The sequence below is a fragment of the Macrobrachium nipponense genome, chromosome 37 (genome assembly GCF_015104395.2).
Source record: "Macrobrachium nipponense isolate FS-2020 chromosome 37, ASM1510439v2, whole genome shotgun sequence".
NCBI lineage: Eukaryota > Metazoa > Arthropoda > Malacostraca > Decapoda > Palaemonidae > Macrobrachium > Macrobrachium nipponense.
Window position 1 is genome coordinate 20,996,895 of NC_061097.1, and position 26,851 is coordinate 21,023,745.

At 32.9% G+C, this 26,851-nt stretch overlaps 2 protein-coding genes across 2 annotated transcripts in view; one reads left to right on the forward strand and one right to left on the reverse strand.

The window, feature by feature from the left end:
• LOC135209062 (atrial natriuretic peptide-converting enzyme-like) overlaps positions 1-26,851 on the reverse strand; it is a 1,031,477-nt gene that overhangs the window by 994,789 nt on the left and 9,837 nt on the right. The window lies entirely within an intron of this gene.
• Positions 893-25,850, forward strand: LOC135209061 (lysM and putative peptidoglycan-binding domain-containing protein 2-like). Its single transcript, XM_064241630.1, has 4 exons — positions 893-1,080; positions 6,392-6,549; positions 7,213-7,383; positions 19,330-25,850. The coding sequence occupies exons 1-4, from the start codon at positions 916-918 to the stop codon at positions 19,535-19,537; spliced, it is 702 nt and encodes a 233-aa protein (XP_064097700.1). The 5' UTR covers positions 893-915; the 3' UTR covers positions 19,538-25,850.

Here is a 26,851-nt window from a genome sequence, read left to right on the forward strand (position 1 = left end):
AGACCTAAACTTTAGGAGGAAAAGAATATATATATATATATATATATATATATATATATATATATATGTGTGTGTGTGTGTGTGTGTGTGTGTGTGTGTGTGCATATATAATACATATATATATATATATATATATATATATATATATATATATATATATATGTATGTATGTATTTTATTCTTGATGTCGATTCGGTTAGTACCTTAAAATGCCTAAAGAAGCCGGGTGGCTCTGAACAAATGTAATAACTATAATTACAACATTTTTGCACCTGTGGATGTGAATGCTCACCTGCGATATCTTAAATTAAAGCGGGATATTTATATTGATCTAGGTACCTATTGCCAAGCGTTATGGACCAAAACCTTCAATGGCTATCATTAGTGCCCGTGTCTTGCTCTCGGTGGTTAGGACGAGAAAGCACTGGAGGAAACTAGGTCAATTTATCTACTGACATTAGCTGCACAGGTAAATAGCTCTATTTCATCAATACAAGTTACCCTCTCGGACAGGTGAGATATGTAGAGTTGACAGTTACTTAAAATTCAACCTCCGTTAAGACCCTATCACACTTCCATTCCATAACGCTTCGTTTGTATTACAATAGTGTAAAACTAAGGTCAGCTTATAGCGGTGTGTCCCTGACATATTCCCTCGTCTTGGCATTCTCACCTGTGTGAAATTTTTTTTGTTATCCAATTATCAAGGTTAAGGAATGAACTTGCCACACACCACCATATGTAATTGTAGATCTTTTACATGTAATACATACTTCAAAGTATAATAAAAACCAGTAGATTAAACGCGTTTATCAATGCGACTAATATATACGTGCAGACAACTCATTTTCAGGGCAAAAAAATTAATCGAAAATATTATAAGTTGGCGCCTGCTCACCTCCAGTCATAACAAATATGGCGGCCAGCAGTGAGGAGAAAGGGCTGCTGGGCTCAACAAATAAACCCCACAGACGATACGGGAGTACCTCAGTGAACATGAAGCGGCCAGAAAATATCATCAAGCACCGTGTGTCCAAACAGGACACCTTGCAAGGCATAGCTCTCAGATATGGTGTCACAGTGAGTGCATTTCGAGTTCCATGTTTTCGCTTTTGGGATGGGCCCCTGGCACAGACTGTTATCGTTGTGAAAGATGTGGAGTGCCAGAGTCGTTTTCGCTTCCAGGATAACGCAGTTTCGAGTGTCATGTATTTTCTTTGCCGAATTTCGGCTGTGCTTGTAGTTTAGGCCTGGTTTCCCTGTGTGGTAACGGAATCTTGCCCGTAAGTAAGTGCTCCTCTCTCCTTTGGTAGCTCTACTCAAGACTAGTGGGACAATTATACCTACTAGATTGTAGGCAGACTAAATTAAATTTATTGACATAAGCTAGCCTATGGCAAGTCATTTATATGAAATGATTATTGATTTTCTCTCAGCTCAGTTTATTACCAGAAAATCACGAAACATCATGCAGGTAAAATAATAGGTAGGCTAACCTAATCTTAACTGTATGCTAGCTACTTAGATATCTTAATTTTCGTTAAATTCATGTTTGGTATTTTCCGAATAATTGCCTCATGTTGTTTTTTTAAACCTTTATGGTCATCTTGGTAGGTGCTTTTGAGTTTCCTAGGCCTCCTGGTTATTAGTATATAACGAATGCCTATGGGGAGTCTAGGTCTAGTGTTAAATGCTCCAGGCGGAATACCTAACTAGGTAGTAGTCAAAAATACAAGAAATAATCTAAGCACAGGTAGTTTGAAAACTACAGTTTCTGTTTAGGCTGTAAGTAGTAGCCTAGTACCAATTGTAAAACATTAGTAAAGGAAAACCCATCACAAGACCAATTACAGAGATACAACTTAATCTTACCTTCCCTAACTTTGTTTAATAGAGAGTACTGGTGTAAGGTAAAAATAAAAGTAGTTACAAAATAAACCATACAAGGAAGCTTACTTAAAGGTTTGTTTTTTATAGGTATGAAGTATGTAGGCCTTTCATTAATGTAAAACAATTTTATAAACCACCTGAAAAACTGCTTTTTGTCAGTATCAGTGTTAATTTTATTTATAATAGCCTAATGTTAAAAAAAAAGACTACATAAAAATGTATCATTTAAAGATGATGATAAAACATAATCACCCTATTCTGATATAAACCTCAAATGAATGAGAACATAAGTCTTCTTATTTTTCCAGTTAATTTGTAACTCATAATTCACGGGATTGTCATTCCACCATGTCTCATACTGAATTTCATGTTTGTAAGAAATTTACTTTAAAATAGAATTAATTGCTGCAGCTCTATTGTAGGCGTACCCAATGATAGCCAATGCTAGGAGACTTTCCATTAGTTAGGATTGCCAAGCCTAGGCTAATACAGTACTGAACATAGTTTTGGGTAAGAGTTGGTCAAACAACATACATAGATAGACTACTACCATTTGCAGTGAAAATTTCCAGGAGAACCTACCAAAGAGCAGGAAGAAACTGATATATTGGAATAACTGCATTTTACAAACCCTTCTTGACAATTCTTGTGATGAATCTACTTTTCGATTGCCTAGATTATTTTGAAGAGTTTACTTGATTTTAGACTACTTCCTAATACATTTCACAGGGCAGTGGCTAATTTTAGAATATCTTTTGACTGGTGAGAGTGTTAGAAAGGTGCAAGTGTGAAACTCTTCTCTTTCAAATTAGGTAGGTATATAGGTATTAACTATTTTCCAGTATATTTATGTTGTGGGGGTTAATAGCCTGTGCATAATATATTTTTTCAGCATTTGGATAACTTTTCCTTAGCGATGATTAGGATACCAGTATGAGAAGGATGTTTTCTTCCTAAATTTTTTAGGCTGGTATTTCAAGTTGTTGTAAATATAGGTAGTATGTATAAGATTTTCTCTTAAATGGTTGAAGAATGCTGGTAATGCATTAGATGTATGTACAGTGTGGATATAATTAACGATGAGTTTGCATTTGCTAGGGTAGCCCACTAACAATGAGGATGTAGAGATTTGTAAGCCTACACTGGATATTTAAGATTCTTTGTATTTTTTTTCTAGGTAGATTATGCTTTGAGATGTTAAGAAAGAATTAATGTCAGCAGTCTAATATTATAAGTTTTGTAAAAAAAAGGACAAGTCTTATCCATGTGCCACTTAATGTGCTAGTAACCTACCAAACTTGTTCAAGAGCAGCGCATGTGCTTGATCTGTTGAAAATGTCATTATTCAATCTCATGGTAACTAAATAAGGTATTTCAGGATTTGCTTGCTAGGTACCATATATTGTGTAGTTATGTTCAGTTTAATCAGAAAATCATTAGGAAATATGCATGTCTGCATTGTGATATTGGGATTAATAAGTGAATGTAAATATAATTCAGGAAATTAAAATGGAATGAGTATTGTAAGCATATGAAGTTATCTGCAATGTTTTTCTGTGTAACAGAATATACAGTACGTACTAGTGCTCTGAAAAATTTGCGCTATTAATCGTTCAAGACTCCATATCATAAAGTTTTAAATGTTAACCCAGGTTATCTCCCTTTCTTGGTGACCCAACTTGGTTATTCTGTATAGTACCTTTCAGTATGCGTAAGTTGCAACCCAATATGGTGGTCAGGTTACAAAATAGATTTGCTTCTAAGCAGGGTGAGTTTAAACTTCCTCCCAAAATATTTAAAAAAAAAAAAATGTTTAATTAGTAACCAAAAATGAAATCTTAAATTCAGCTTTGGTTTGTGACATTGATTTGATTGACTATCACTCATTTTTTAGTGTTTCATTTTTTATCTTGAATATACTGGAAAAATTGTGACATTACATGCCTCTTTTATTTCCTTAAAGCCAACCAACCAGCTTTTTATTTTTTTTCAATCCACATACCGGCTATGACAAATAATTTAAATGTAATAAGTGTAACGATACAAAGTGAATATTAATATCTTCCATAAGTCAGAAGGACCTAATTAAAAACGTTTTAACTTTTATTAGCCAAAAACATGCCCTTTTATCCTATTACAGTTTTATAGGTTTTCCAGATAAGTTATGATAACAGAAAACAGCTGAGAGAGAAAAGAGCCTGAGATAAGTAATCTTTACAAAGTAAGATACTATAATATGATCCCATTAATCTCAGAGGTATACAGTAGTATTATGTAACACTGTGGATCATAAATCTTTGGCTAGATTATTGATAGTATAGGCCAAAATTGTTCAACCAGATATATATATATATATATATATATATATATATATATATATATATATATATATCTATATATATATATATATATATATATATATACTATATATATACTATATTATATATATATATATATATATATATATATTATATATTATATATATATTATATATATATATATATATTATACATGTATATATATATATATATATATATATATATATATATATATATATATATATATACGTATATATATATATAAGGATGTAATTAATAAAAAGTGAAAGTAAGATTCAAATGCATCCTCTAACTTAAAATTGGAGGGAGAATCATCTGCTACAAAAAGTGCATTAGACAATGTGAACTAAGATATATATATATATATATATATATATATATATATATATATATATATATATATATATATATATATATATATATATATTATATATATATATATATACATATGCCATTGCATGGTAAACTGCACAGATTGTAATTTGAAGAGATGCTCTTCACCATGTCTGAAAACTTTAAATAGTAGATGACCTACTGTTATAACTGAAATATTTATCTATGATTCAGATAAAGTATGTAGTATGGGCACATGTCAAGTGTTACCATTACCATGTCACGAGTTACAACTGAATATTACATTAAGAAAATGTCCTATGTATTAATACAAATAAGGCTTACAATAATGTATAAGGCATGTGAATACAAAAAAGGAATAGGCTACATGTACATTAATTTTAAGAATTCCTTGTATGGACAACAAAATATTTTTAAAGATGTGTTATAGCTGTACTAGGTTAGCTGAAATTGGAATTGCAGGTATTGTCTTTAAACATATGCTTAAGATCCTTGCAATAATACTACTGAAAAGGAATTTAGGAATAAACTTTCAATCAGGTTTTAGTCTGCCCTAAAATTTAACCTGGTCTTAGAAACCTAAACATTTTTGTGTAAAAACCGTTAGATACTTAATTATTTTACATCCATGCTCCAAGGTCATGTGTACAAATGGCATTAATATAATACATTCTTTAAGTAGTACATGGCACAGGTTTGGGCAAAATACAAATAATACAATAAAGAAAAATACAAAAACTTTAGACAATAGATGTTTCTTAATTTTGCTTATTCTTTATGCAAGACATGGAAATGGAATTGAAGCAGGCCAAATTAAAGGAATGAAACAGTTAGATGGGAAGAGGCCTAATGGAACGTACAGTGAAAAGCAATGTCAGTGGGGCCAAATCGTAACTTGCAAGGTCACTAATTGTCAAGTTCCAAATTATTTTAAACCAGTGGTGTACATTTTACTTGTGTGAAATTTAAAATTGAATACTGCTGACCTTTTATTATTACAAGAACTGGTAATTTTTCAACATTAAGCCAATATTAGTTTGGTCTTGCTATTGATATTGCATTAGCTGTGCATATTTGTTAAACGTACATGTACACTAATTGTATAACTATATTCTGGACTTATTTTATGATCATTGATTTTATTTAATTTTTTTTTCTTTTTTTTAATACTGTCGGATGCATAATCTATTCTCTTGGTTGTAATCTGTCTTGTACAGCACTTGTCTAAATTCACTTTTAGTCCATTTCTTCTATATGATTTTATAGCCCGTTCTGGTTGAAAGTAGTACCCCAGTGCTTGGCTTTTTAGCCTGAATTTCACAAACCAATCAATCTAGATTCCTCAGGTCTCCAACATGCTACTTGCTTTCATAATTTTCTGACTTAAAACTACTTACAATGATATGGTGAATAACAGCTACTACGTATTGTATGTGAGAACATATTTTTTATATATGTTGAGCAAGTACCTATGGTTGTGAACTTGTGGTTGTACCACATTTTAAGTGATTAACAAAGAGTAATTAAGCTGTCCAAAACATTTTCCAGGACTGTTTATCACTATTCTCATCTGTCAAATGGCAGATTAAAGAACAATATGTGAAATGAGGGTTTTTGTATTACTGTTCATTTTGCCTTTAAAATTACTGTATTTCAGTATTCACAAAAGTTTATGATTAGATTGTCAGGGTAACTTATAAGAGAATTTGTATGTTAGAAATAAATGTTGATCGTTCGTATAGATTATTATAAATTTTGTAACTTATGTAATTGTTTCAACTGATAATGTTGGTATATCTTCACTTCAGATGGAAACTTTGAAACAGCACAATAAGCTTTGGTCAATAGAGGCTATGTTCACTCACGATTATTTAGAAGTTCCTGTTAGCCGTGATGTCTATGAAGCTGTCATGGGAACCACTCTTTCGCCACAAAGTCCTACAACACATTTTAATGGTTCTGACAGGTAAGGTTTGTCTGTTTTGTGGCAAAAAATAAACCAGATCATGGGTTTTTATTGGTATCCCCTATCAGTCTTTATTTTCTGATCTTAAGAGGTGCATATGAATTTAATCTTTCTTTTTCTGCATTGTGCCTCATAGTATTTGTGAATTCAAAGATAGAAATTTTACAAGAAATTGTTACAAAATTTATTTGATTTAATGGTTCATGGAAACTTGGTGAAAGTTGTCTTAGTTTTACTGGGAATATTCATGTACAGTATCAGGTACATCAGGCATTGTAAAAAGCAAAATTGTCACTAGATGTAATTCCCTTTAGGGGGCTAGTGCCACCAGTGCACCTCATGCAGTGCACTGTGGGCATTAATTAGGGTTCTTGTTAGTGTGCCTCAGCACATAGCTGCAACCTCTTTCATTCCTTTTACTGTACATCCATTGATATTCTCTTTCTTCTATCTTACTTCCAACCCTCTTCTAACAACTAATTACATATAGTGAAACTACAAGGTTTCCCTCTTGTTCTACCTTTCTGATCTTTTTTCTGTCAATTTCCATTTCAGCGCTGAATGACCTGATAGACCCAGAACTTGGCTTTTGGGCTAAATTCTATATTCTGTTCTATTCTAGGTATTGTTATCTCTTACGTACTTAAAATATTTTTCTTCTAGGAGCTCAGATGCTAGTAGCTCACCAAGCAGCACTCCAAAGAGTAGGTCACCATCAGTGTTAAGTGGCCTCCATGACTGTTCAGAAACGAATCCCAGCGACTTCCTGTCCAAGATTGACTCAAACATTGCCCTTATGAAATCCAGTATTGAACGGATGGAGACACATGCATAGTAAGTCTCGGGTTGCTGCTGTGTACTATTAGTAGCTTTGTTTGGGGGATGGGTGATTGTTGCGAGAACTGCTCATAAATTATTAATGTGGGCCAGTAGATTTTTTATTTATTATTTTTGTTTGTTTGTTACTGTTGTCTTTGTCTTTCAGTTTGAACAACTGCATACTGTATGTAATGGTGAATTTCATAATTCTCTCCTTGTATATAGTTTGGGAATACTGAAAAACTGGAAACTTTAGATGCAACTGGAATACACTGTCTAGTGCAATGCTTTAACGTAACACAAGGTGGGGTGCGTACACTTTTGCAATTGTAAATAATCAAATGACATCCATTTACATCAAGTTTTATATCATGTACTCAACTTTTCACAAGTAAACTGTCAGTGAAAACTGAGTGAAATAACTATGGTAACTTGGAGAATTTTATATTGTTTTGAAATGTATACAGCCACTGATCCAGTGTGTCTCAGATTTTGATGTGAACAGTTGAAGTTGATTGGATGATTACAGGAAAATGAATTGTCAATAATACTCAGTAACAATACAATAATTGAAAGAATGGTTAGATTTTAATGGGAGATATTGTGGATATATGCATTGCTTATAAATTCTCTTAGAGTATTTGCAAGGAAGCAGTGAATTATTTGAGGAAAAAAAATCTGTATTGCATATATAGGCACCAAGTGTTTAGGGGAAGAATGTGCTGCATAAAGACTGCAAAACAGTTTTAGTATCATTCAGTGGCTAGTTAGCTCTACCTTGCATGCCAAATACAGTCATCATAGTCTGGCTGGATAGGGAAAAATGGAATAATGCCTGGTAAGCATAAAGTGAATGTATACTGTAATTTTGAAATACTGTAAGGGCATCGCAACAGGGAAAGGAAGGAGCTACTGTATTATTAATCAGGAATAATGTTTTATTTTATACCTACCACTTGATTCATACACATATTTGAAGTGATAGAAAGGGCAAAAATGAGGTAATGATTTAAGATATTAGAAAACTGAGGTGTAAAGAAGTTGTTAGGATTATTTGGAGTCAAATTTTTTCTAAATATATAATTTTTGGTACTGCTTCATTTAAAATTAAGAATACTGTCTTTAATAACAGTTATTACCATCTCCCCCTTTTTTTCCCTACACCTGTTATTCATGCATGATTTGTTATACAAGTCACAGTAAAACTATTTTCTAATTAGCTGTTGCTCTTTCATCATTTATCACAGATGTTATGGAAATGAAATTTGCTATTTCATTTCATTAACTGTCTAATTTAGATTATTTTACCTAAAATTCTGCCACCATAAATAGCATGAATAATATGGCAGTTACTCATATTTCAGTGTTTCCTATCAGAGAATTGCTTTTCAGTTTTCACACAATTTTGTTTGTTTATTAAGGATGAATTAAGGTATTCCAGAAACATGTCACATTAAAATGTAATGGATGCTTTTATATGCAGTACAGGTGTTGTGCAAATTTAACTTTCTGCAGGGCTCATATAGGGTGACATCTTAGTTTTTGTATCAATTTGATTCCCTATAATTAATTGTGATACTCTTGAATAGTGGATATGGAAATAATGGCTGAACTTTAATATTTTTTGTATTGTTAAGTTAGATTTTTTGGTGTGTTATCTGTTTTTTGTGAGCTTGTGGTATTGGCATTTTTTATGGACAACAGCATTGTAATACTAAATGGTGAAGCGTGAAAAGAAGTGAAAATGTATTGTCTGCTTAAAAAGTGGTCAAGTAGAGCAGCTTTTAAATATGTATTTTTTTTTCTATCTTCAGATTATGTATTTTTTAAATGAGTTTGTGTTGTTTGATACAGGTGATAGATGCAATTAGTTGACATATCAGCACACAAGCCTGTAGTCCTATATATTATATGCAGCTGCAGTGGCAATTGCATATGGTAAAATTTAAGGAAAACAATTAGACATGGATTTCATATCTTTATACACAGTGATGTCATGAACAGATAAAATGTGCTGTTCGCATTGATATTGCAAATTGAATCTTGGTATGCCTATGAAATCTGTTGATGACATCACTGCCCTAGGTTTAAGAGGACATTGGGACTTCAAGAAAATTTTAAGATTTTCCATGGAGGTGCTACATAGATATATATATATTTTATAGTTTTGTCGGACTCCTCACTTTAGTCATTCTATTCGCTTGTAAAATCTGAGGAAGTGATTAGCTGCTTGGCTGAGGACAGTATAGTTCAAAGTACTGTAATATGGCTTGCTGCTGAAAATTGGTTTAGTATGTGCCATGATAAAAGGTGTTAGACAATAGTTTTATGTTTGAGTCAATCCATGAAATATTTTGAATGAAGGAAGTGACAGACAGGAAAGTTTAGAGGCTTGATAAAGTATGCTTCAGCCTCCTTTTTGAGTGAAGAACTCTAACTGTAGCACAGTTTTGTAAAAGCTTCATAGGTTTTTAGCATATAGAATGCATATTGAGACTTACATGATAACATAACATTTTTTGCATAACATGTTATTGAAAGCTTAACATTATATACTTATTTTACATATAACACATTTACTCGTAAACTTACTGTTTCTATTTTGTTTCCATATATACTCAGCATCATTAATTTACCGAAGTACTAACAACTTAATTGTTTTTTATTCAGTCAGGGTAGTGGTACTTGAAAACTTGACCATAGTGTATTGATAGAATAATTTTTTTATTTTTTTTTATTTTGTTAAACTTTATCATTCATGTATTTGCAAGCTTAAAAGATTGAAGTTTTGAATTAACAGTGTTTGCCTCTGTATTAAGTATGTAGCTTCTAAATGCATTTTAAAAGATTTTAGATTATCCAGGTATTTTTATGGCTTATGTTTTGAATGTTTTCAAGTATCACTAACGAAGTGCATATATATTTTACTTTATTCTTTCATGAAAATTGCTGACCAGAAACATTTTCAAGGAATTCCTGCATGATATATTTCCCTTTTACAAGAGTTTACAAGATGGATGGAGTGAGGACTAGAGTTTTTTGTCACAGCTAGTCCAGATATCGTTAGGTGATGCATCATATATTTAATAGGTCTTCCTTCATCTATTCATTCTTCATCAAGCCAACTTTCTGTTGACTTTTCTTCATACCATGGCTTTATCATAATGTGAGTTTTCTCCTTTCTTGAAAAATGTAAGGTGACCATATTGCATCATGAAGAGGGTAAACCTTACTGTCACAGGTCTTCTACATAAAATTTACTATCTTTAAAAAGTGTGATTTACAAAAAATGTACGCAACTGAATACTGTATGTACGTATCTTTTTTGCCAATTCCCTCGCAGATATTGTAGCCAGCTATGTAGTTAAAATCCAGTCGTAAATGGATTCATTTATCAGAAAATCTTATCTGCATAGTGTATATGTTTGTCTGTCATTGAACATACAGTAGGCCTGTTTGGTTTATACTGGGTCACTTTTAGTCTATGAATATACATTTGTAATTTCTTCTATATACCATATCTGCATTAACAATGTTTTGGAACAATTGCATGCAGTTGTTATTTTACCTAGCTTGTTAGGTAATTATTAATGCCTGATGCTGGAAATAGCTGTTAAAGGCTAGTCTTAGAGGACTTAAATGCCTTGGAATTTGATAGAATGTAGGTTTAAGGATCCTCCGTCATGTTTATCTTGGGTACTAGAAGAAAAGTTGGAGTTCTCTGACAGTTGGAAAACTAGTTTAAATGAAATTATGTACATAAGTTTTAAAATTAATTTTGTCTTGTGTCAAGTGATGCTATTATCAATACTAGCAAATTTTTGTTATTGACGTATATGTTTTACTATTATCATTCCCAAAATGTTTCCAAGTACAATTGAGATACATGGGATTCAGATTTGTTTTAAGTATCAACTAGTTTGCTCTAGCTTGCTTTGGCTAAGATATAAAAACAGCAGTATGATACCACAATAATAGCAGTAACGAAGAAGTCTATGCTCTCTCCTTGGTATATTGTCATGCTAGCTTCGACGTATGCCAAGTTTTTAAAATTCATTGGTAGCCCCATGTTACGACAGATTTTGATGCTACATCTAGATGGTTAGGAATATTACACCTGAATTCTGATTGTCTAGTTTTTGGATTTAAAGCCATCATTGCAATTGATATGTTGTCTTTATATTTGTAGCTCAAGGTGACATTTTCATCAATTTCATTGTGTTTATGATAGTTTGTAGTGGATTATTGGTTTTGTTCCTGGGTAAAGTGATTGGTACCCTGTGAACAGCTGCATTTAGTTGAGTTGCATTTCTAGCAGATAGTCATTCAGCATTTTTAACATCTTTTAACTCAGTATTGGAGATTGTTTACATTTATGTATAATTCTGACCTGTATGGCAATTCTTTCTTTAGTTTTCTTCTGAATGCTTATCTTTGTTGCTGATACATTTTTAAGTTTGCTCTTTCATGCTTATTTTTTAACATTTTCTTCCTCCAAAGTTATTTCCTTTTGAATTAACATTCATGCAGTGCATTTATGTATTTGCTCATATTTTTGCGTACTTATTTTAGTTTTCAGATTATAGTCTCCCTGCAATGTACTAGTTACTTAAAAATTTAAATGAATCTTATTTTGTGGTTGCTGTTGTTCTTGGTAATTCAACTAAAAAGTTTTCTTTTTATTGTTAGGCTTCTAAAAGTTCAAAATAATGTATGTATGTTGCAGTTGTCTTTTAAGTTTCTTGTCTTTAATAAGTCAGTTTACTTCTGTTAAGATTTATATATCAGAACAGACAGAGGTTATGTTTGTACTAATAAGGTTTGTAGTGCTGCCCACAGAAGACTGGGAATTTCTGTGATCTTTTTTGGTCAAATGCTTTTTTTGCAAGATGAAAGAGCAGCTTGCTTGCACAAAAGTGTAATTGTTATGAAAGATATATTTGGTGCTTTAATTTCTGCATTTCAAACATGCTAATGGATTTCAGGGTACTTGTCAGGTATTCAGTGAATTGCAATTTCATTTATATAACAATGTAATATGATTAACTGGGATAAGGAAATATGTTGGGGATATATATTTTTTGACTACATGAGGCAACAGAAAATTATGTTTTCATCAATTTCTGAGTCATATATATCAGGTAACTCAAGATCCATTAGGCTGCATTAAGAAATATGCAACTCATGACTGAATACTCTTCTTGCTACTTTATCGTGTTAAATTTGAAAGTCTGGAACATTAGCATCCCCCTTAAAAAAATGGGTTTTTGTAGGACACAAGTCCACTGTCCACTGCTGGATATACCGATGTTCCCCAGATGTTCTGTTTTAGAAACTTGTTTTGATGATAAAGTCTTCACAGATGATTTTTTTGAATTGGTTAGAATGTCATGTGAGGTTAGAATATGCAACTTTTGAATGTTCATTTTATATTATCTCGAGTCAGTGAGGGTTGTCACACTGCATGGTGAACATGGTTTTCTTACTGTCAGGGATATTTAAACCATAATTTTGGCCTTATAAAGTAAATTAGTGAATTGTAAGAGGGCAGAGGTGATAGCTTGGTAATGACAGGCATTGGTGCATATAAATTGAAAATTGTATTGAGAATATATCAGATCAGTTTTCTAAAATTATATTTTTGTAACATAAAATAAGATGTTATTTTCCTGGGTCTCTCCACTTAAGTTTACAAGAACTATGCATGTTTTTTTAAAGTTAAAAGTGCATTGGCTTGGGCATTCGATTTCCTTTTGAAATTTGCTAAGAAAGTACAAGTACATAGCTTCATGGTATACTAAAGTTAAGGAAGTAAAAATAGATTGATATATTTTCTTGCCTGTTTTTTTTATCTATGTGAGTAATTGTTAGATAAATTAAGTGGCAATCTGTTATCGTATCTTAAACTGAAACTAAAGGTGTCCATGTTTAAGTTTATTTGTAAAAGAGAATTTTTTTTTTAGTCATATATGCAGGGTTTCAAATCTTTACTTTTTAATTTCAAGTATTAATCTTATGCCTTATATAAGATTTAAGAGAGACTGTAAAGCTTGAATAATGTAAATGAATTTATTGGAATAAAGTAATGGAACATTATCAACAAGTTTTATTTGAAATCCTGCTCACTTTTATCTCGTTGGGAAGGAAGGTTTGTTATTTTCTTTTAATCTGAAAAATCTTTCTCTGCACTTTTGCTTTCAGTGCTCTAATCTATGAATGCCTTGAACTGTCCTAGCCTTCACTTTTAACTTTTCACATGCATTAGAGTATGGAAATCAAGTAGATTATGATTGTTATTACTGTATAAGCATGCACATAGCTGAAAGTAATTTAATTTGTCATTCATGTTGTAGTGTGTTTCTGAGTTACTCATTCTTATAGTCCTTTTGCTCTGTAACTTAAGTGTGCCTGTAGGTAAGTGTAATGTAATCTATAATTATGATTTCATTTATATTAAGGATAAGTTTTCCTTAGACATAATGAGTTTTGGTATGGGTTTATGTAGATCAACAATGGGTTAATAGGTGTTAGCCTGGATTAGTATATTTGCAGTGTTTTTATTATCTATTGGGTGTTAGGGCAGTCTATAATGGTTGAGTTGAAATTTTTTGGATCTGTTGTTATTTGAGTGCATTAAGAAGTCAAAGATCTTGATTTGGCTTAGGGGGAGATAGGTAGCCTCATGTGTCTTTTAAATGGACAAACTGCACTAAAACAATAAAATATGAGGTTCCCAATTTAAGATATAAGTGTCAATGTAGAAACCATAAATATATGGGGATAAGGTGATTTTATTGTATTTTGCAACAGCTGGCTAGAATTGATATTTTATCAAAATTTCACCATAATGTACAGCAGTTTGGGTGGTGGTAGTACTGGCTCCAGCTCAATGTTTTCTGCTTTTTTTATTTTCATCCTTTCTTGTAGGACTAACTCTATTTAGCTATCCTACTTGCTCCAGTTTTCAATCATCTTTCAAAAACAAATCATTTGGACCAACCCTATGAGGATGTAGAGATAACTGATCTGTTTGATAAACTAAAGGACCTTACAGTAATAGGAATTTCCTACTAAAATTGTCTGTTATTTGTTTAGGAGTTAAACAGATGTCATTAACCCCAGCTATTGATCAAAATATCACTTAGCATTACAAGAAAATAATGGCGATATGGAATGATTATGCAGATGGGCACTAAGTGATATTGTCATTTATTATTTTGCTGATTTGATATATTTGTAAGATTTATTTATTTATTTGCTTCTTAATTCGCTGCCAGCTTATTTGATAACTCGATATATTATACTGCAGATGCAAAAGATGACAGCTATAAGTATTCAAAAGTAAATTAATTGAATTTAGGTCACTAAAAAATTCCCATTCTCCCTGTGAGGCCTTGTGTATTTCATTTTGCACTATGCTGAGCTTGTAGTCATTGCCAGAATGAAATCTATTTGTCAAAAACTTATTTCTTGTCGAAGATATGCTGTATTGAGCAGAGGTCGGTGCTGTTTGTAATCTTCATTGTTGTTGTAATGGCCCCTTTAGAATCCAGAGCTAAAACCTCTCATTGAGTAAGTTGCCAATGTTTTAAAGAAGCTAATTTGCAAGTGTGATTATGCCTAAAATTCTTTATCAAATGAGACTCTGATAATTTTCTATTTATTTTTTACAAGGATGAAGTGATGGCTAATATACTGAAGAAGTGAAGTGAGGTGTGACCCAGAACTAGGTTGTCTTTATTATTATAAGTAGTAGTTTAACCAGACCACAAAGCTAAATATTGACTCAGTGTTTTCTTGATGTTAAGTGTAGTCCCATGTTACCTGAAATTTTAAATTTGCCCTTCTGTCTTTTACAAGGATTAATTATGAAATAGGGTTACCATTTCCTTATTTACAGAATAATGAAGATAAGTCCCTTTCATGGATTTTGTAAAGCCTTCTAAACTTCACACTTTGTCATAAGGACTGATGTTGTGACTTGAGGGTTGTCCAAATATAAAGTAGTGTCATCAAAGTACAGTATGGTTCTGTACTTCTATGATCTTGTTAATCAATGCATCTCATATTAATTCATTGTATGACTTGCTCTTGTTCTTCAGCAGCTTTTATTTGATGTATCAATAGCATTATTAATTGTCTTGCCCACTGGTTTTCATCATGCTGTCTTTCTAAGGTGCATACACATGGTTGAAGAGTGTTTGTTGGACAAACAATGTCACCAAATAACAGTAGGAAAAGTAAAGGTGTGTTGAAGACATCTGAAGCGATTACCATGGACTAAGAGGCATTGCCCGTGTTCATGGAAGACCACAACACTAATGTTCGGCTGTGAGTTAAAACACAGCATCTTTATCAATGGTATCTGTTCCGAACTTTGGCGAGCGGAGTAAAAACTATAGTGTACTTAAATATCTGGTAGCACTGTTTGTTGTCAGGTCAATTCTCAAGTATGCCCTTAGGATATCACCATACAACATAGTATGATGTAATAACAGTGTCTGTCTGATGAACATTGCTTAACCATGTGTACGCACCCTAAGCCAAAGTAGTTAGCCTCGTTGGCCCTCAGATAATTCATAGCGCAACAGAGCTGACATTAGCCTTCATAACTCATTGGTGTGACAAGATTGGGCAGTCTCGTTGAAACAGCAGTCATACATTGAATATATGAGTAGCCCACTTATTAATCGGGTAAACCAGTTTTCTTGGCCCTTTAAGGTAGTTTTCTTATCTTTCCTGTAGGGGCTTTTTCTGCTCTTCTTTGATATTTATTAACATGCAGTGTGTTATTTCACTCTAGATTTTTTTATGAACTGCTTTTAATAATACTTCCCCCATTCTATCATTATTTTTTCTTATTCTGTTTCTTCACATACTCAGTCCTATATTTTTCATCCTACCACCACTCAAGAATTTCACTGGTTAGATTAGTTTGCCACCTCTTCGGGTTACTCTAAAGTAGAACCGTTTGGTTTCAGGCCTGTAGTTTTACTGAAGTCTATATATGTTGGGTAGGTCCAATTGCTGTTGTCTAGCCCCTAACATGCAAAGATGTCAGGCTTGGACACTATAATTGTGTCCTAAAGTTAGCATGTGTAAATGTTTGGCTTGTAACTTTTTCTTTTACATTGCTGATGAAACCTACACTGCTGTTCATATGTCCATTATTTCAATTACCCTGTTTTCTCTCTTGTTACTGGGTTATTTGATCATTGGGTATAGTGCAGAAGGCATTTTCCATGCTGCAGATATCCTCTTGTTATTCATTCATATTGAATACTAATTATGTTTAGTCACAATCATGCTAAGTGTGTTTAACATTGCTCTGAAGACTGACTTCCCATTTTGAATGTTAAAAGTTAATAAAACTCTTTACTCAAAAGTATTCAGGGAATGAAAGTGGACCAGAAGACCAGAAACAGCCATAGGAAGAAAAGTGATTATTTTTTTTTTGTGTGTGCACCTGACTTGCAAACAATTCTTCAAAATTGTCATGTATTATATTAGCCTTCATTTCAAAACCTTACGTAGCTATTCCTTACATGTTTTATTCTGTTCTGATTGGATACCATATGGGTTGTTATTGAAGGCTAACCTCTTCAAAATGAGAGCAGCGTCATCTTTTATCTTGTTGGACCCACAAGGCTTTTACCCTCCCCAGTGGTACCACTTTTACCTTGTTGTTGAGTGTCTTGCACATTGATCTTTTAAACTGAACTACGTACCTCAGTCAGAGGTATTTATCTTTTTTTTTTATTAAAACTCCACCTCACCTTTGTTCTGCTTTCATGCTTCTGCTCTGCTGTCTTTTAGCTCTTGCCTGTATTTTAAATCTGAAAGTCTTGAAAACCTAAGTTCTTATGTTGTACTGTAGCATGAGCTCATCTTAATGCCAAAAGCTTATAATTTACAGAGGGCAGTTTTCTCCATCTTTCAAAAGAAAAATGTTACAATTGGTAAACATCTTCAAATGGGTGTCATTCGGCAACGAACTGTAAATGTGGTTTACAGTAGGTATAGGCTTCTTTAATCAGAAGTGTCGAATTTACAACTACTTGTAGTGCATTAAACTCTTGACTTATTTTAAAGTCTAGGGCATCAGATATAACCTTGAGACAGTTGATAGGAAAAATGCATTTAATTATTTTATGAATGTATATTACAGTTGGGGAACTTGACCTATAATGGAAATATTGTGAGAAAAATTTAATGTTTTTTATGGAAGTTTCTCTTGTCTACTGTATGTTGGGAGACAGATTCCAGGTGTCAGTGTTATGAATTTGGATTTATTGATTTTTTATAAACTTGTGAAATATCACTTTTCATCATAAAGTAACATACTGTATCTACAGGTTGAGCTCTGATTATACAGTACTCGATATCATCAACTGGCATCAGTTGTTTTTTTCTTTCATAACAAAAGCTTGATTGAATTAGTCAGTTAATAATTACTGATTGAAGAAATGTATTGCACAAAAATGAATTTACAATCAAGTGTGACAATTGAGAATTGTAAATGTGTTTCACATAGTCAAAGAAACATACTCAATGAAGAGTTTGGGGGGAGGGGATTGTACCTAATGTCATAGTCATGTAATGGTTGTAATTCATCCCCCCAGAATCTGCAACTTGCATTAATTACTGTAAAATGTTAAGAAAGTCAGCAACCACAGGTCTCAGATTAGAAGATGATATGGACTCGAAGAGACTAGCATCAACTGAATAAGTAACAACCTTTTTCTTTCTAGTTCAAGCCACATGTCAAGCATTTATAAATATGTAGTACTGGGTCTCTAGACAACTACTCAGGAAAGCAAGTTATCATATTCCTGTTTTCAGATATGGTATACTGCACTGTGGAAATGGTTTCAGTAACAATATACGCACAGTATCTGATCATAAGTGTCATATAGTCATGGGACCAGAGAAATAAAGGTTTGCAGTCCACAAGGGATTGAGTAAACAGAAAGTGGGAGAGGTTTCTATAACCTAGTGGAGGAAAAGAACTACACTAAACCAAGAACCAAACTAAACCAAGCATTTTGAGGATTGCAAATTTGCTAAGACATATTTTGCACTGATGTCCATAGCTTAGTTGAATTACCCAAGAAAAGGGAATAAATAAGAAAAGTACTGTAATTAGATCAACATATTACAAATCCTTTGAGAATTGAAAATGGCAATTAGGGGTGATGAATGAAAGTGGAAGGTCTTGATAGAAGAGATGAAAGTAAATGGATGAAATGTAAAATGCATACAGCAGTGCAGTTGAGAACTGAAGGACCCTTTCAAATTACCTGCAGTGCCATCTACTATAGTGCACCATGTTCAGTATACTTTGGGCCTAATAAAGAAGAGGACTTGCAAGCTTTATAAATCTTACAAGTTATACAGATTCTTGTCTGGGTTTCATGCAGATGTGTTAAGCATTACCGGAATGCGTTGATTAGCTTTCCTTGTGTTTCCATTGGTTTTAGTTTCATGTTTAATTTAAATGGTACATGAACATTGTGTACATTTTCCATTCCTTGACTTTTGCCCATGCCTCTCAAAAAAAACTAGTTTTTGAGAAAGCTATTGATAATATTTTGCAATTATATCTTAATTTTTTATATTTATGCATTTGTTTCCAATTAATAGTTGTTAATTTTGCTACAAAAAATACTGCCTACAACTAGTTTTCCTGCAAGACATTTTAAACTTGGTTTACATACAGGTTTCTTTGATATTTGATTCAACACTGTATCTTTTACATTATACTGGTTTGTAGGTTGTAAAATATTTAAATTCCCTAGGAAATTATATTTTTGTAATTCATTATAACATTTTCAAACTTTTTCTAATAATTAATGACATTTTTTCCATACTACATAGAGAAGTAGGCTGATAGTACAGGACATCCATAATTCAAGAAATCAATTAACTGTATTCCATTTAATTATTATCTTAATTTTCCAGCCCAATGATTGACAGAATGGAAGTTGATGAATCAAATTGCACTAGTAATAACAGAAGGTCATACCACTCAAAAGTGCGAGAGGGAATATATCAAAATGGTTTCCATGACCCTACTGCTGCTCCCCACCCAGTGGTCACTCCAGGACGCACAATCACCATGTCATTGAAGAGACTATTAAGAGAACATGAAGAATTGTACGAGTTATAGCACTGTAGAGCTTAAATAAAATCTGTGAATGGTGAAGTGCATTAGTTATCATTTCAAAGTGATGAAAAGAATGTGTAAGTCTCCAAACTGTAATTGCATCGGATGTCAGCATTCTCTGTGAGGCTAACGTGTGTAAGGTATGTATGAGTACGTGCATCTGTAGATTAAATTTACATTCCCTTTCCAAATAAATTTATTATTATTTTATATAGTAGTAATTTGTTCCATACACATGTACTATACTGTGTAAAGTGGCATATGGATTGTATGATAGTTCTTGATTATTTTGTAAACCGTTCTTGTTTGAATACGTAATCTATGAAGATTTTGTGAATTGTGTAAATATGATAAATACTACAGCATTGTACTGCACTGTAATTTACGGAAATCATACTGCTTTTCCTTTTTGTATAGCCAATATATTTATCACATGAACATAGTCATAAATTTATTTTTATTTTTTTATGGTGATATAAATATTTTGAAGCTAGTATCCTAAGATTAACCAAAAACATTTCTTTAATTTGAAAAATATGTAAAAATTTGGGAACTGATTTCAAAAGAGCTCAATAAATACCTGCCAGTGACTTTTATTCAAACATAAAATTAACTTTACTCTTCAAAGAAATTACATTGTGAATGTTGAAACTTGCAGAATACTTGTAAAAGATAGGCAAAAGTGAAAAAAGATTATTATGTAGATTGAGATCACTTTTTACCTTGTCTCTGATCAGTTTCTTGAGAATACTGTACATGGTGAGAAAGGGTATTGATCTTCCCCACTTGTGAATAACCATAAATTCAACTTCTCTTTATTGCAAGTAAAATGTGGGTGTGAAAAGTAAAAGATCAGTTTCATGAAAGTGAGTTACTTTTAATTCTAGGATTTTTGAAGATGACTGAAGCACTTGGCAGTGTTTCAACAAATAACACAAGTTACTTATACGAATGTCATTATGCCAAATAGTTGGTAGAACATGAGTCAAATTTTTAGTTATATGCACTGAAGTGGTAATTAAAGAACAGTAAGACATATTCCCTCTTCTGTATAAGGAGCGCCATGTCTCGCCATCTGTCATGCACATACGCTTCTCATTATGGTCATCAAATATGAGAAGTGTGAAGCGAGCCTTTTAATTCAAATGCATTGTTGTCATTTCCATTACTACTATTCTTTAACTTTGTCATTATTTTGTTTTCCCTCTTCATAATTTGTTTGGTATGAGTTTGGCCAGAAAATTTTGGTGAAAGATCTTCTCTGCATGTTTAGAGTTTTGTAATTGTGATGTAGCTGTGTAATGGGGCGTTCTTTTAGGAAGTGTAAAACGATTGATAAATACATACATGTTATTCCTTATGCGAACTAATTCTTAGAATAAGTAATAAGACTACTGAAGAGAACTAACAGACCTCTGCAAAATAAAAGTTTTAGCATTTATAATATTATTATTATTTGATCATAATGTTCACATTCACATATAAACACCAGTAGGGGGGTTGCCACCTAAAGTTCACCAAACATGGCACCCTGTAAAATTTTTACTGCATCTCTGTACCCACCTGCCTCCCCTTCCCCTATGCACATGTGTTTTTTTTTTTTTTTTTTTCCCTTTGGTATCTTTCCACATAGCTATCCAACTTTTTAAGTATTTCTCCAATGGTAACCTCATATGTACAAGCAATTTCTTTGTACAAGACCTACAAGCCAAAAGATGGGACTTGGTTTAGTTGAACTACAGCACGTGTAATTATATATTAACTATGATGGAAAATGGATTGAAAAAGATTAAATGACTACTGAGGAGAAAATTCTATTAAAATACCAAAGAATATGAAGGGTAGAGCAAACTATATCATCAAATAAATATATCTGTTCTCTTAAATAGTCATTGACAATAAGAAAACTTGATGTGAGGGGGCACAGAACTTCAGATTATTTGTCACCTAAACCTACAAACTTTTACATCTCTCATGTTGAAGTCAAAATTTTAATTACTGTTTCACATGTTATATCTGGAAGTGCAACTGTGCTTACCAACTTAAACTATGGATAATGGCATTAGAGAAAATGATAGGTTTGTACTATTAAAAATTTTCAGATTTTTAGTTTATGTATTGACAGCATTCGTTTGATAGAATGTTTCACTTTAAGCTTCTTTTGGTAGGTTAAACACCTAAGTGTAGATCTCATTAAGAAGAATGATAATTCTGTGAATATGATACATAAAATCTTCTCTCAGTGTATTTGTGATGCCCTTAAATGATGCTGCTGTGATTAAGGGAAAGTAAAACAGTGCTGATACTAGACTGAATTCAGAGAAGTTTCACTAGATTTTGAAACTCAAGTGTGACAGATGGATACATTAATAAGTGCAGTAGTGCATTTTTTAATAGTTTGGAGGAGAGAAGCAGCAATACACTTTATTGAAAATGTATCAGTAAGTAACCAAAATCTTTTTCAAAACTATTGTAGTACAGGTACTAGTGCTTTTAATAACATGACACTAGGCTTGAAGTCATAAGTATAGTATGTGGGAGTTATTTGAAAATTTGTTAGCAATCTTGTGGTATATTTTTCATTGTGAAATGCATTGTATTTGCAGTTACTCTATCCACAGTGAGATATATTGGGATTAATATATAGCCAATATTATAGTGACATTGTAGTGCATGTAAGATAAATCACTGTAGAAAATTTTGACCCAAGTTTTATCGGAATAACTTATGCTTTTAGCTTAACTTTGTTGTAGTGTATGTAAGAAATTGTTAGAAATGAGTTAATGAGACAAAATTTGCAAATTTATTGAAATGTATTTGAAAATAAATTATATCTTATAACCTAAGTGACATAAATGCATGTCATCTAATAAAAAAAAATTTATGGAATTGTACTGGTTAATCTTAGGACTATCTGTTTAATACTCATGAAAATCCTTTTTGGGAATGGGCTTTCACATGTATAAAAGGTGACCGTTTTCAACAGTAATTTTATTTTATATCATGTAATTTTGATGACGGTAATGTGCTGTTTTTTTAAATGTCAGCTGTTCTGGAAAAGGTAGCTGATCGCTGAATTTTCATCATCAAGGTCAATAGATAAATGAAGCTCATACCATGTGACTTTTAATTATGTATGTACCAGTTGTGTGTAGCAGATGGCACTTTAGCAGGAGTTACAAAATGTCTTCTATAGAAGGTGGCACATTTGCAGGGTAATTACAAGATGTCTTGTAGTATTAAGTATGTAAAGAATCCTTTGTTGTTTGAAGAACTGTGCCAACTGAGGACTGTGTTCTTGTCTTGTATGGGTTGTGGTCACGATATCTTGGATGTGCCTTGTGTTGCAATGTAGAGTAGTTGTACAGAAATCCCAAAAGATTTGGGGATTAGGATGGTGGAAACTTATTTCCTCTCTTCCTCTTATTAGCAAGAACCTATAAAGTTGATTGAAATTGAGAGTCTTATAGCCAAAGATGCAGCTGTGCCTTTTGCTGCAGAACCATTCAGTATTTGATATGATAATGAACATTACTCTTGAAATATTTCTAGTCAGTACAGTATATTAGGTTACTGATCACAGAAAGTGTTAGACTTGTTACAGTGTATTGCAAAAGAATTAAAGCTTGCTATTAGATAGATGTTGTATGTACCATGTGGAAAAAGTCTGGTTAAAAGATCTAAATTTTGTGAAAGTATACAACTTGAAAAGTCCCTGCTTCAAAAAAATGTGTACAGTGCAAAAGTTTATGGTCATAATTTCCCTGTATGCTGTTGAAAACTTCAAATACTGTAATGACCTTTATGTACTTAGCTTGCCATGAAGGCAAAGGCAACATTTCAGTAGGATGTAGCTGGTGAATTCCCAGTACATACTATACCTTTAAACTCTCCATTGGGATAATGTACGTACTTCATTGTTCGAATCTCTCTTCTCTCTCTCCGACTATACATTGCAGTTTTTTTTTACGCTGCATAATATTATATGAATTATTGAATGGCAGAACTAATCGTAGCTCAGGGTAAGCATTTTCTCAGCCAGTAAATTCTTTATTAAATACTAATCTTGAAAGATTTATCGTATGCTAAGTAACATTGTTGTAACTTATGGGTACTTGGTATTTGAAGGGTGAACTTGATGATTTCATAAGTAAGACAGTAATTCTACCTTTTTTGGAAGATTTTATGCAAATAGACACTAGTTTTCAAGCTAAAAAACTTTCTTACTTAATTTTGATAACCAGACAAATTCTTGATGTATTTATTGCTGTATCTTTGCTTACTTAGCATTAAATATTTTCAAAGTACAGTACAGTATTTTAATATAAGGTACACAGTACAACAATTTTTTTATTGCCATAGAAATCCATGGTCACATTACAAGAAGAATCATATGAGAGATCCCTTTTGAAACAAATATATGGCTTCACTAAAGTCAGATTTATTTTTTTCCATTTCCCTTTAAGGGAATGAATGAATTTCAGACTTGCATGGTTTTCAGTTTAAGATATTGAATTTCAGATTTGCATGGTTTTCAGTTTAAGATTTTGAAATCCTTCTACCTTGTCAAGGATGAGCTAAGTCATAGAACTTTAATATGGATTGAAACAGTCTTGTGGCAATGCTTTTTCAGTTTCAACATTCATTTATTTGAAGTGGTATGCAAAAAATTTATCACACCATGAATTTTTCTATATTGTGCCATTTTTATACTTCAAGACAAGAAAGAAATTGTCTAGTACTGTATTTGGAAGGGGTCAGTAGAGCTGCTATGGCTTAGTTTTTCTTTTTCAGCAGCTTATATCCTTAGAAGATATTCAGAGCACAGTTTTATCACCTTTATGATAAAGAGAAATATGGTTTTCAGCATTTGGGAGGTGGACTGGGGTTTTAAAGATCAGGATGGCTTGGACATGTTAAGAAAGGGGGTAGGAGACAGTCAGCCAGTTAAAAAAGGGGGTGGGAGACAGTCAGCCACAGTAGTAGATATGTATTGTATGTGTACCTGAGGAAATTCAGGCTGAAAGGAAATAAAAAGTGACATGGATGTTTTGTTTTATATTTTGTGCAGCGTCACATTTGTAGGCAAAATAGTAATTCATTCCATTAAAATGAGTGAACAATCACTGTTAAGGTTCCAGTAATTTTACGTTAGTATTGAGAATAAGAAATTTTAAGCACACAAGTAGTTTAATTTTGCTTATGACAAAATTCCACACAATTTGTTTTCTTTTACTACTGTTAATTTAATCAGGTAAATTTATGTAAGGTATTATTTGGACAATGAAATACTTAGCGGAAGAGGTTACATTGAAAATCTAAGACTATCTTTTTTCATTTCATTTTATTATTACTTAATGAGGGTACAAACTTTTGTCTTTTAAAAGGATATACCGTAGGCAAAATCTGGTCCAGTTGTTGAAGCTAGGTAGCCAGGTAGTTAACTAGCATACACTCATTTAACAGTTGGCATCACTGTTAAACCCAAAAGCAAATAGGAATATCACACAACTTGAGAGCCGACAGGACAGTTACTTTGTATTATAACACTGGGGTTGATCTATCCAATTTAGACTCGAGCCAAATATATGGCTCGGCATTAAATAGCACAGATCCAATTCACATTGAAGATTCAGAATCTGCATTGGGTGTTCACATCCTTCCATACAAGTCAGATGTAAAACTTTCATGCTCCATCATGACTTATTAACCAAACAGTGCAATAAAGATTCAGGCAAGTTACCAACCACTGCACTATTCAGTCAGAGACATCATTTAAAAAAAAAATCATCCATGACCATTCCATATTAGACCTGACATATCTGGCAATAAATGTCATCAGAATTTCCCCCCTCATATAATGCATAAATTACGTCTGTAAAGACTAACTGTATATTAGAAATTAGCGTATACCTCTGAACTGCATAAGCACATACTAAAGAACATATGACACAAGGCCCACACAACATAATTATGCAGACCGATATATATCTTCCTATGGGTTAGGATTTGCTGCAACACTGTCTCATGAAAGAAGCTAGTCTATTTCCCAGTAATGAATTTGTTTTTACAACAGTACTGTCTGTGTAGTATGTTTTACAAACATCTTACACAATTTTTTTTTTTTCATTGACTAGAAAGTGCTTTAGAAGCCCTTCAAAGATGTTATAAAAATCCCTTTGTTCAGGCAATTAAGTTTCATTATATAAAATGTGTGTGGTCCCTGCACATGTTTGTATTAAAGGAACTGTAGACACTCAAAGTGGCCAAAGCTGCAATCACTATAATTGAATCAAATATACCTATTGCTGTCAGTGATTTGTTTTTGTCTTGAAAACCCATCATCTTTAGTAAATGGTAGGCACTGAAAAAATTAATCTGACAATAAGAAATTTAATCATTAAACCAACTATACAGGTGTATGGTATTCTTTATTCTAAAGAGAATGCCACACTGAAGTAGTAATATTGTCTGAATTGGTCACAGAACCCAATCCATGAATGGAAAGAATGTAGAACAACCACCAGTCACAGCCACCTGCTTCTGAACCTTTGAAACTCTTGTACCACTCAGCCAGGAGGTAAAGGATAATCCTTTATGGTGGTTTGATAACAGAGAAACATCCTTGTTGATATTTTGGTAAACTTCCCATCTCCCAGAGATGTATTTGTTCTTGGATGCATCAAAGAGGAGATGAGGGCCATTAAGGTTCATGGATACGAGATGATTCTCCTCTGCCGATCAACACTTTGGAAGTTGGTGCAGCCTTTTATGATACTACAAGCATTTCAGGATCAGTTGATGAGTTACCAGTAGTTCTGATGAGTGACATGACCATAGTTGCATATATTGAGCAAGGAAGCCGGGTGGGGGGGGAACATTATTCCTTTCCCATTGCAAATTGGCAGGGGAGATGCATGAGAGTGGTTTGACATGCTATTGAGCTTTCAGCCAGATACATACCAGGCCACCAGATATGGTGACCAGTTCATACACGAAGTGGTATGCTATGGCGTTGGCATGGTCCATGCACCTAAATGTGATGAAAAGGAGGTTCAAGGTGTGCCTGTTTGAGGTTTGGGTAATGGTGATCAACTTGTTCTTCTTGAGGTTAATCAGGAATTGATTTTTCCCATTTTACACCCACGGGCTGCAATGGAGGACACCTTTCAGCATCCATTATATTCCCCATTATTCCTGATCCCTGAGTAATCATATGTGTTTGTCACCGATACTATCATGATGACCATGGTGGCTCCTTGTAGTTTTTATATGCAAATTGTATGTTAAATTTCCTAAATACACAGACCTGAAGAC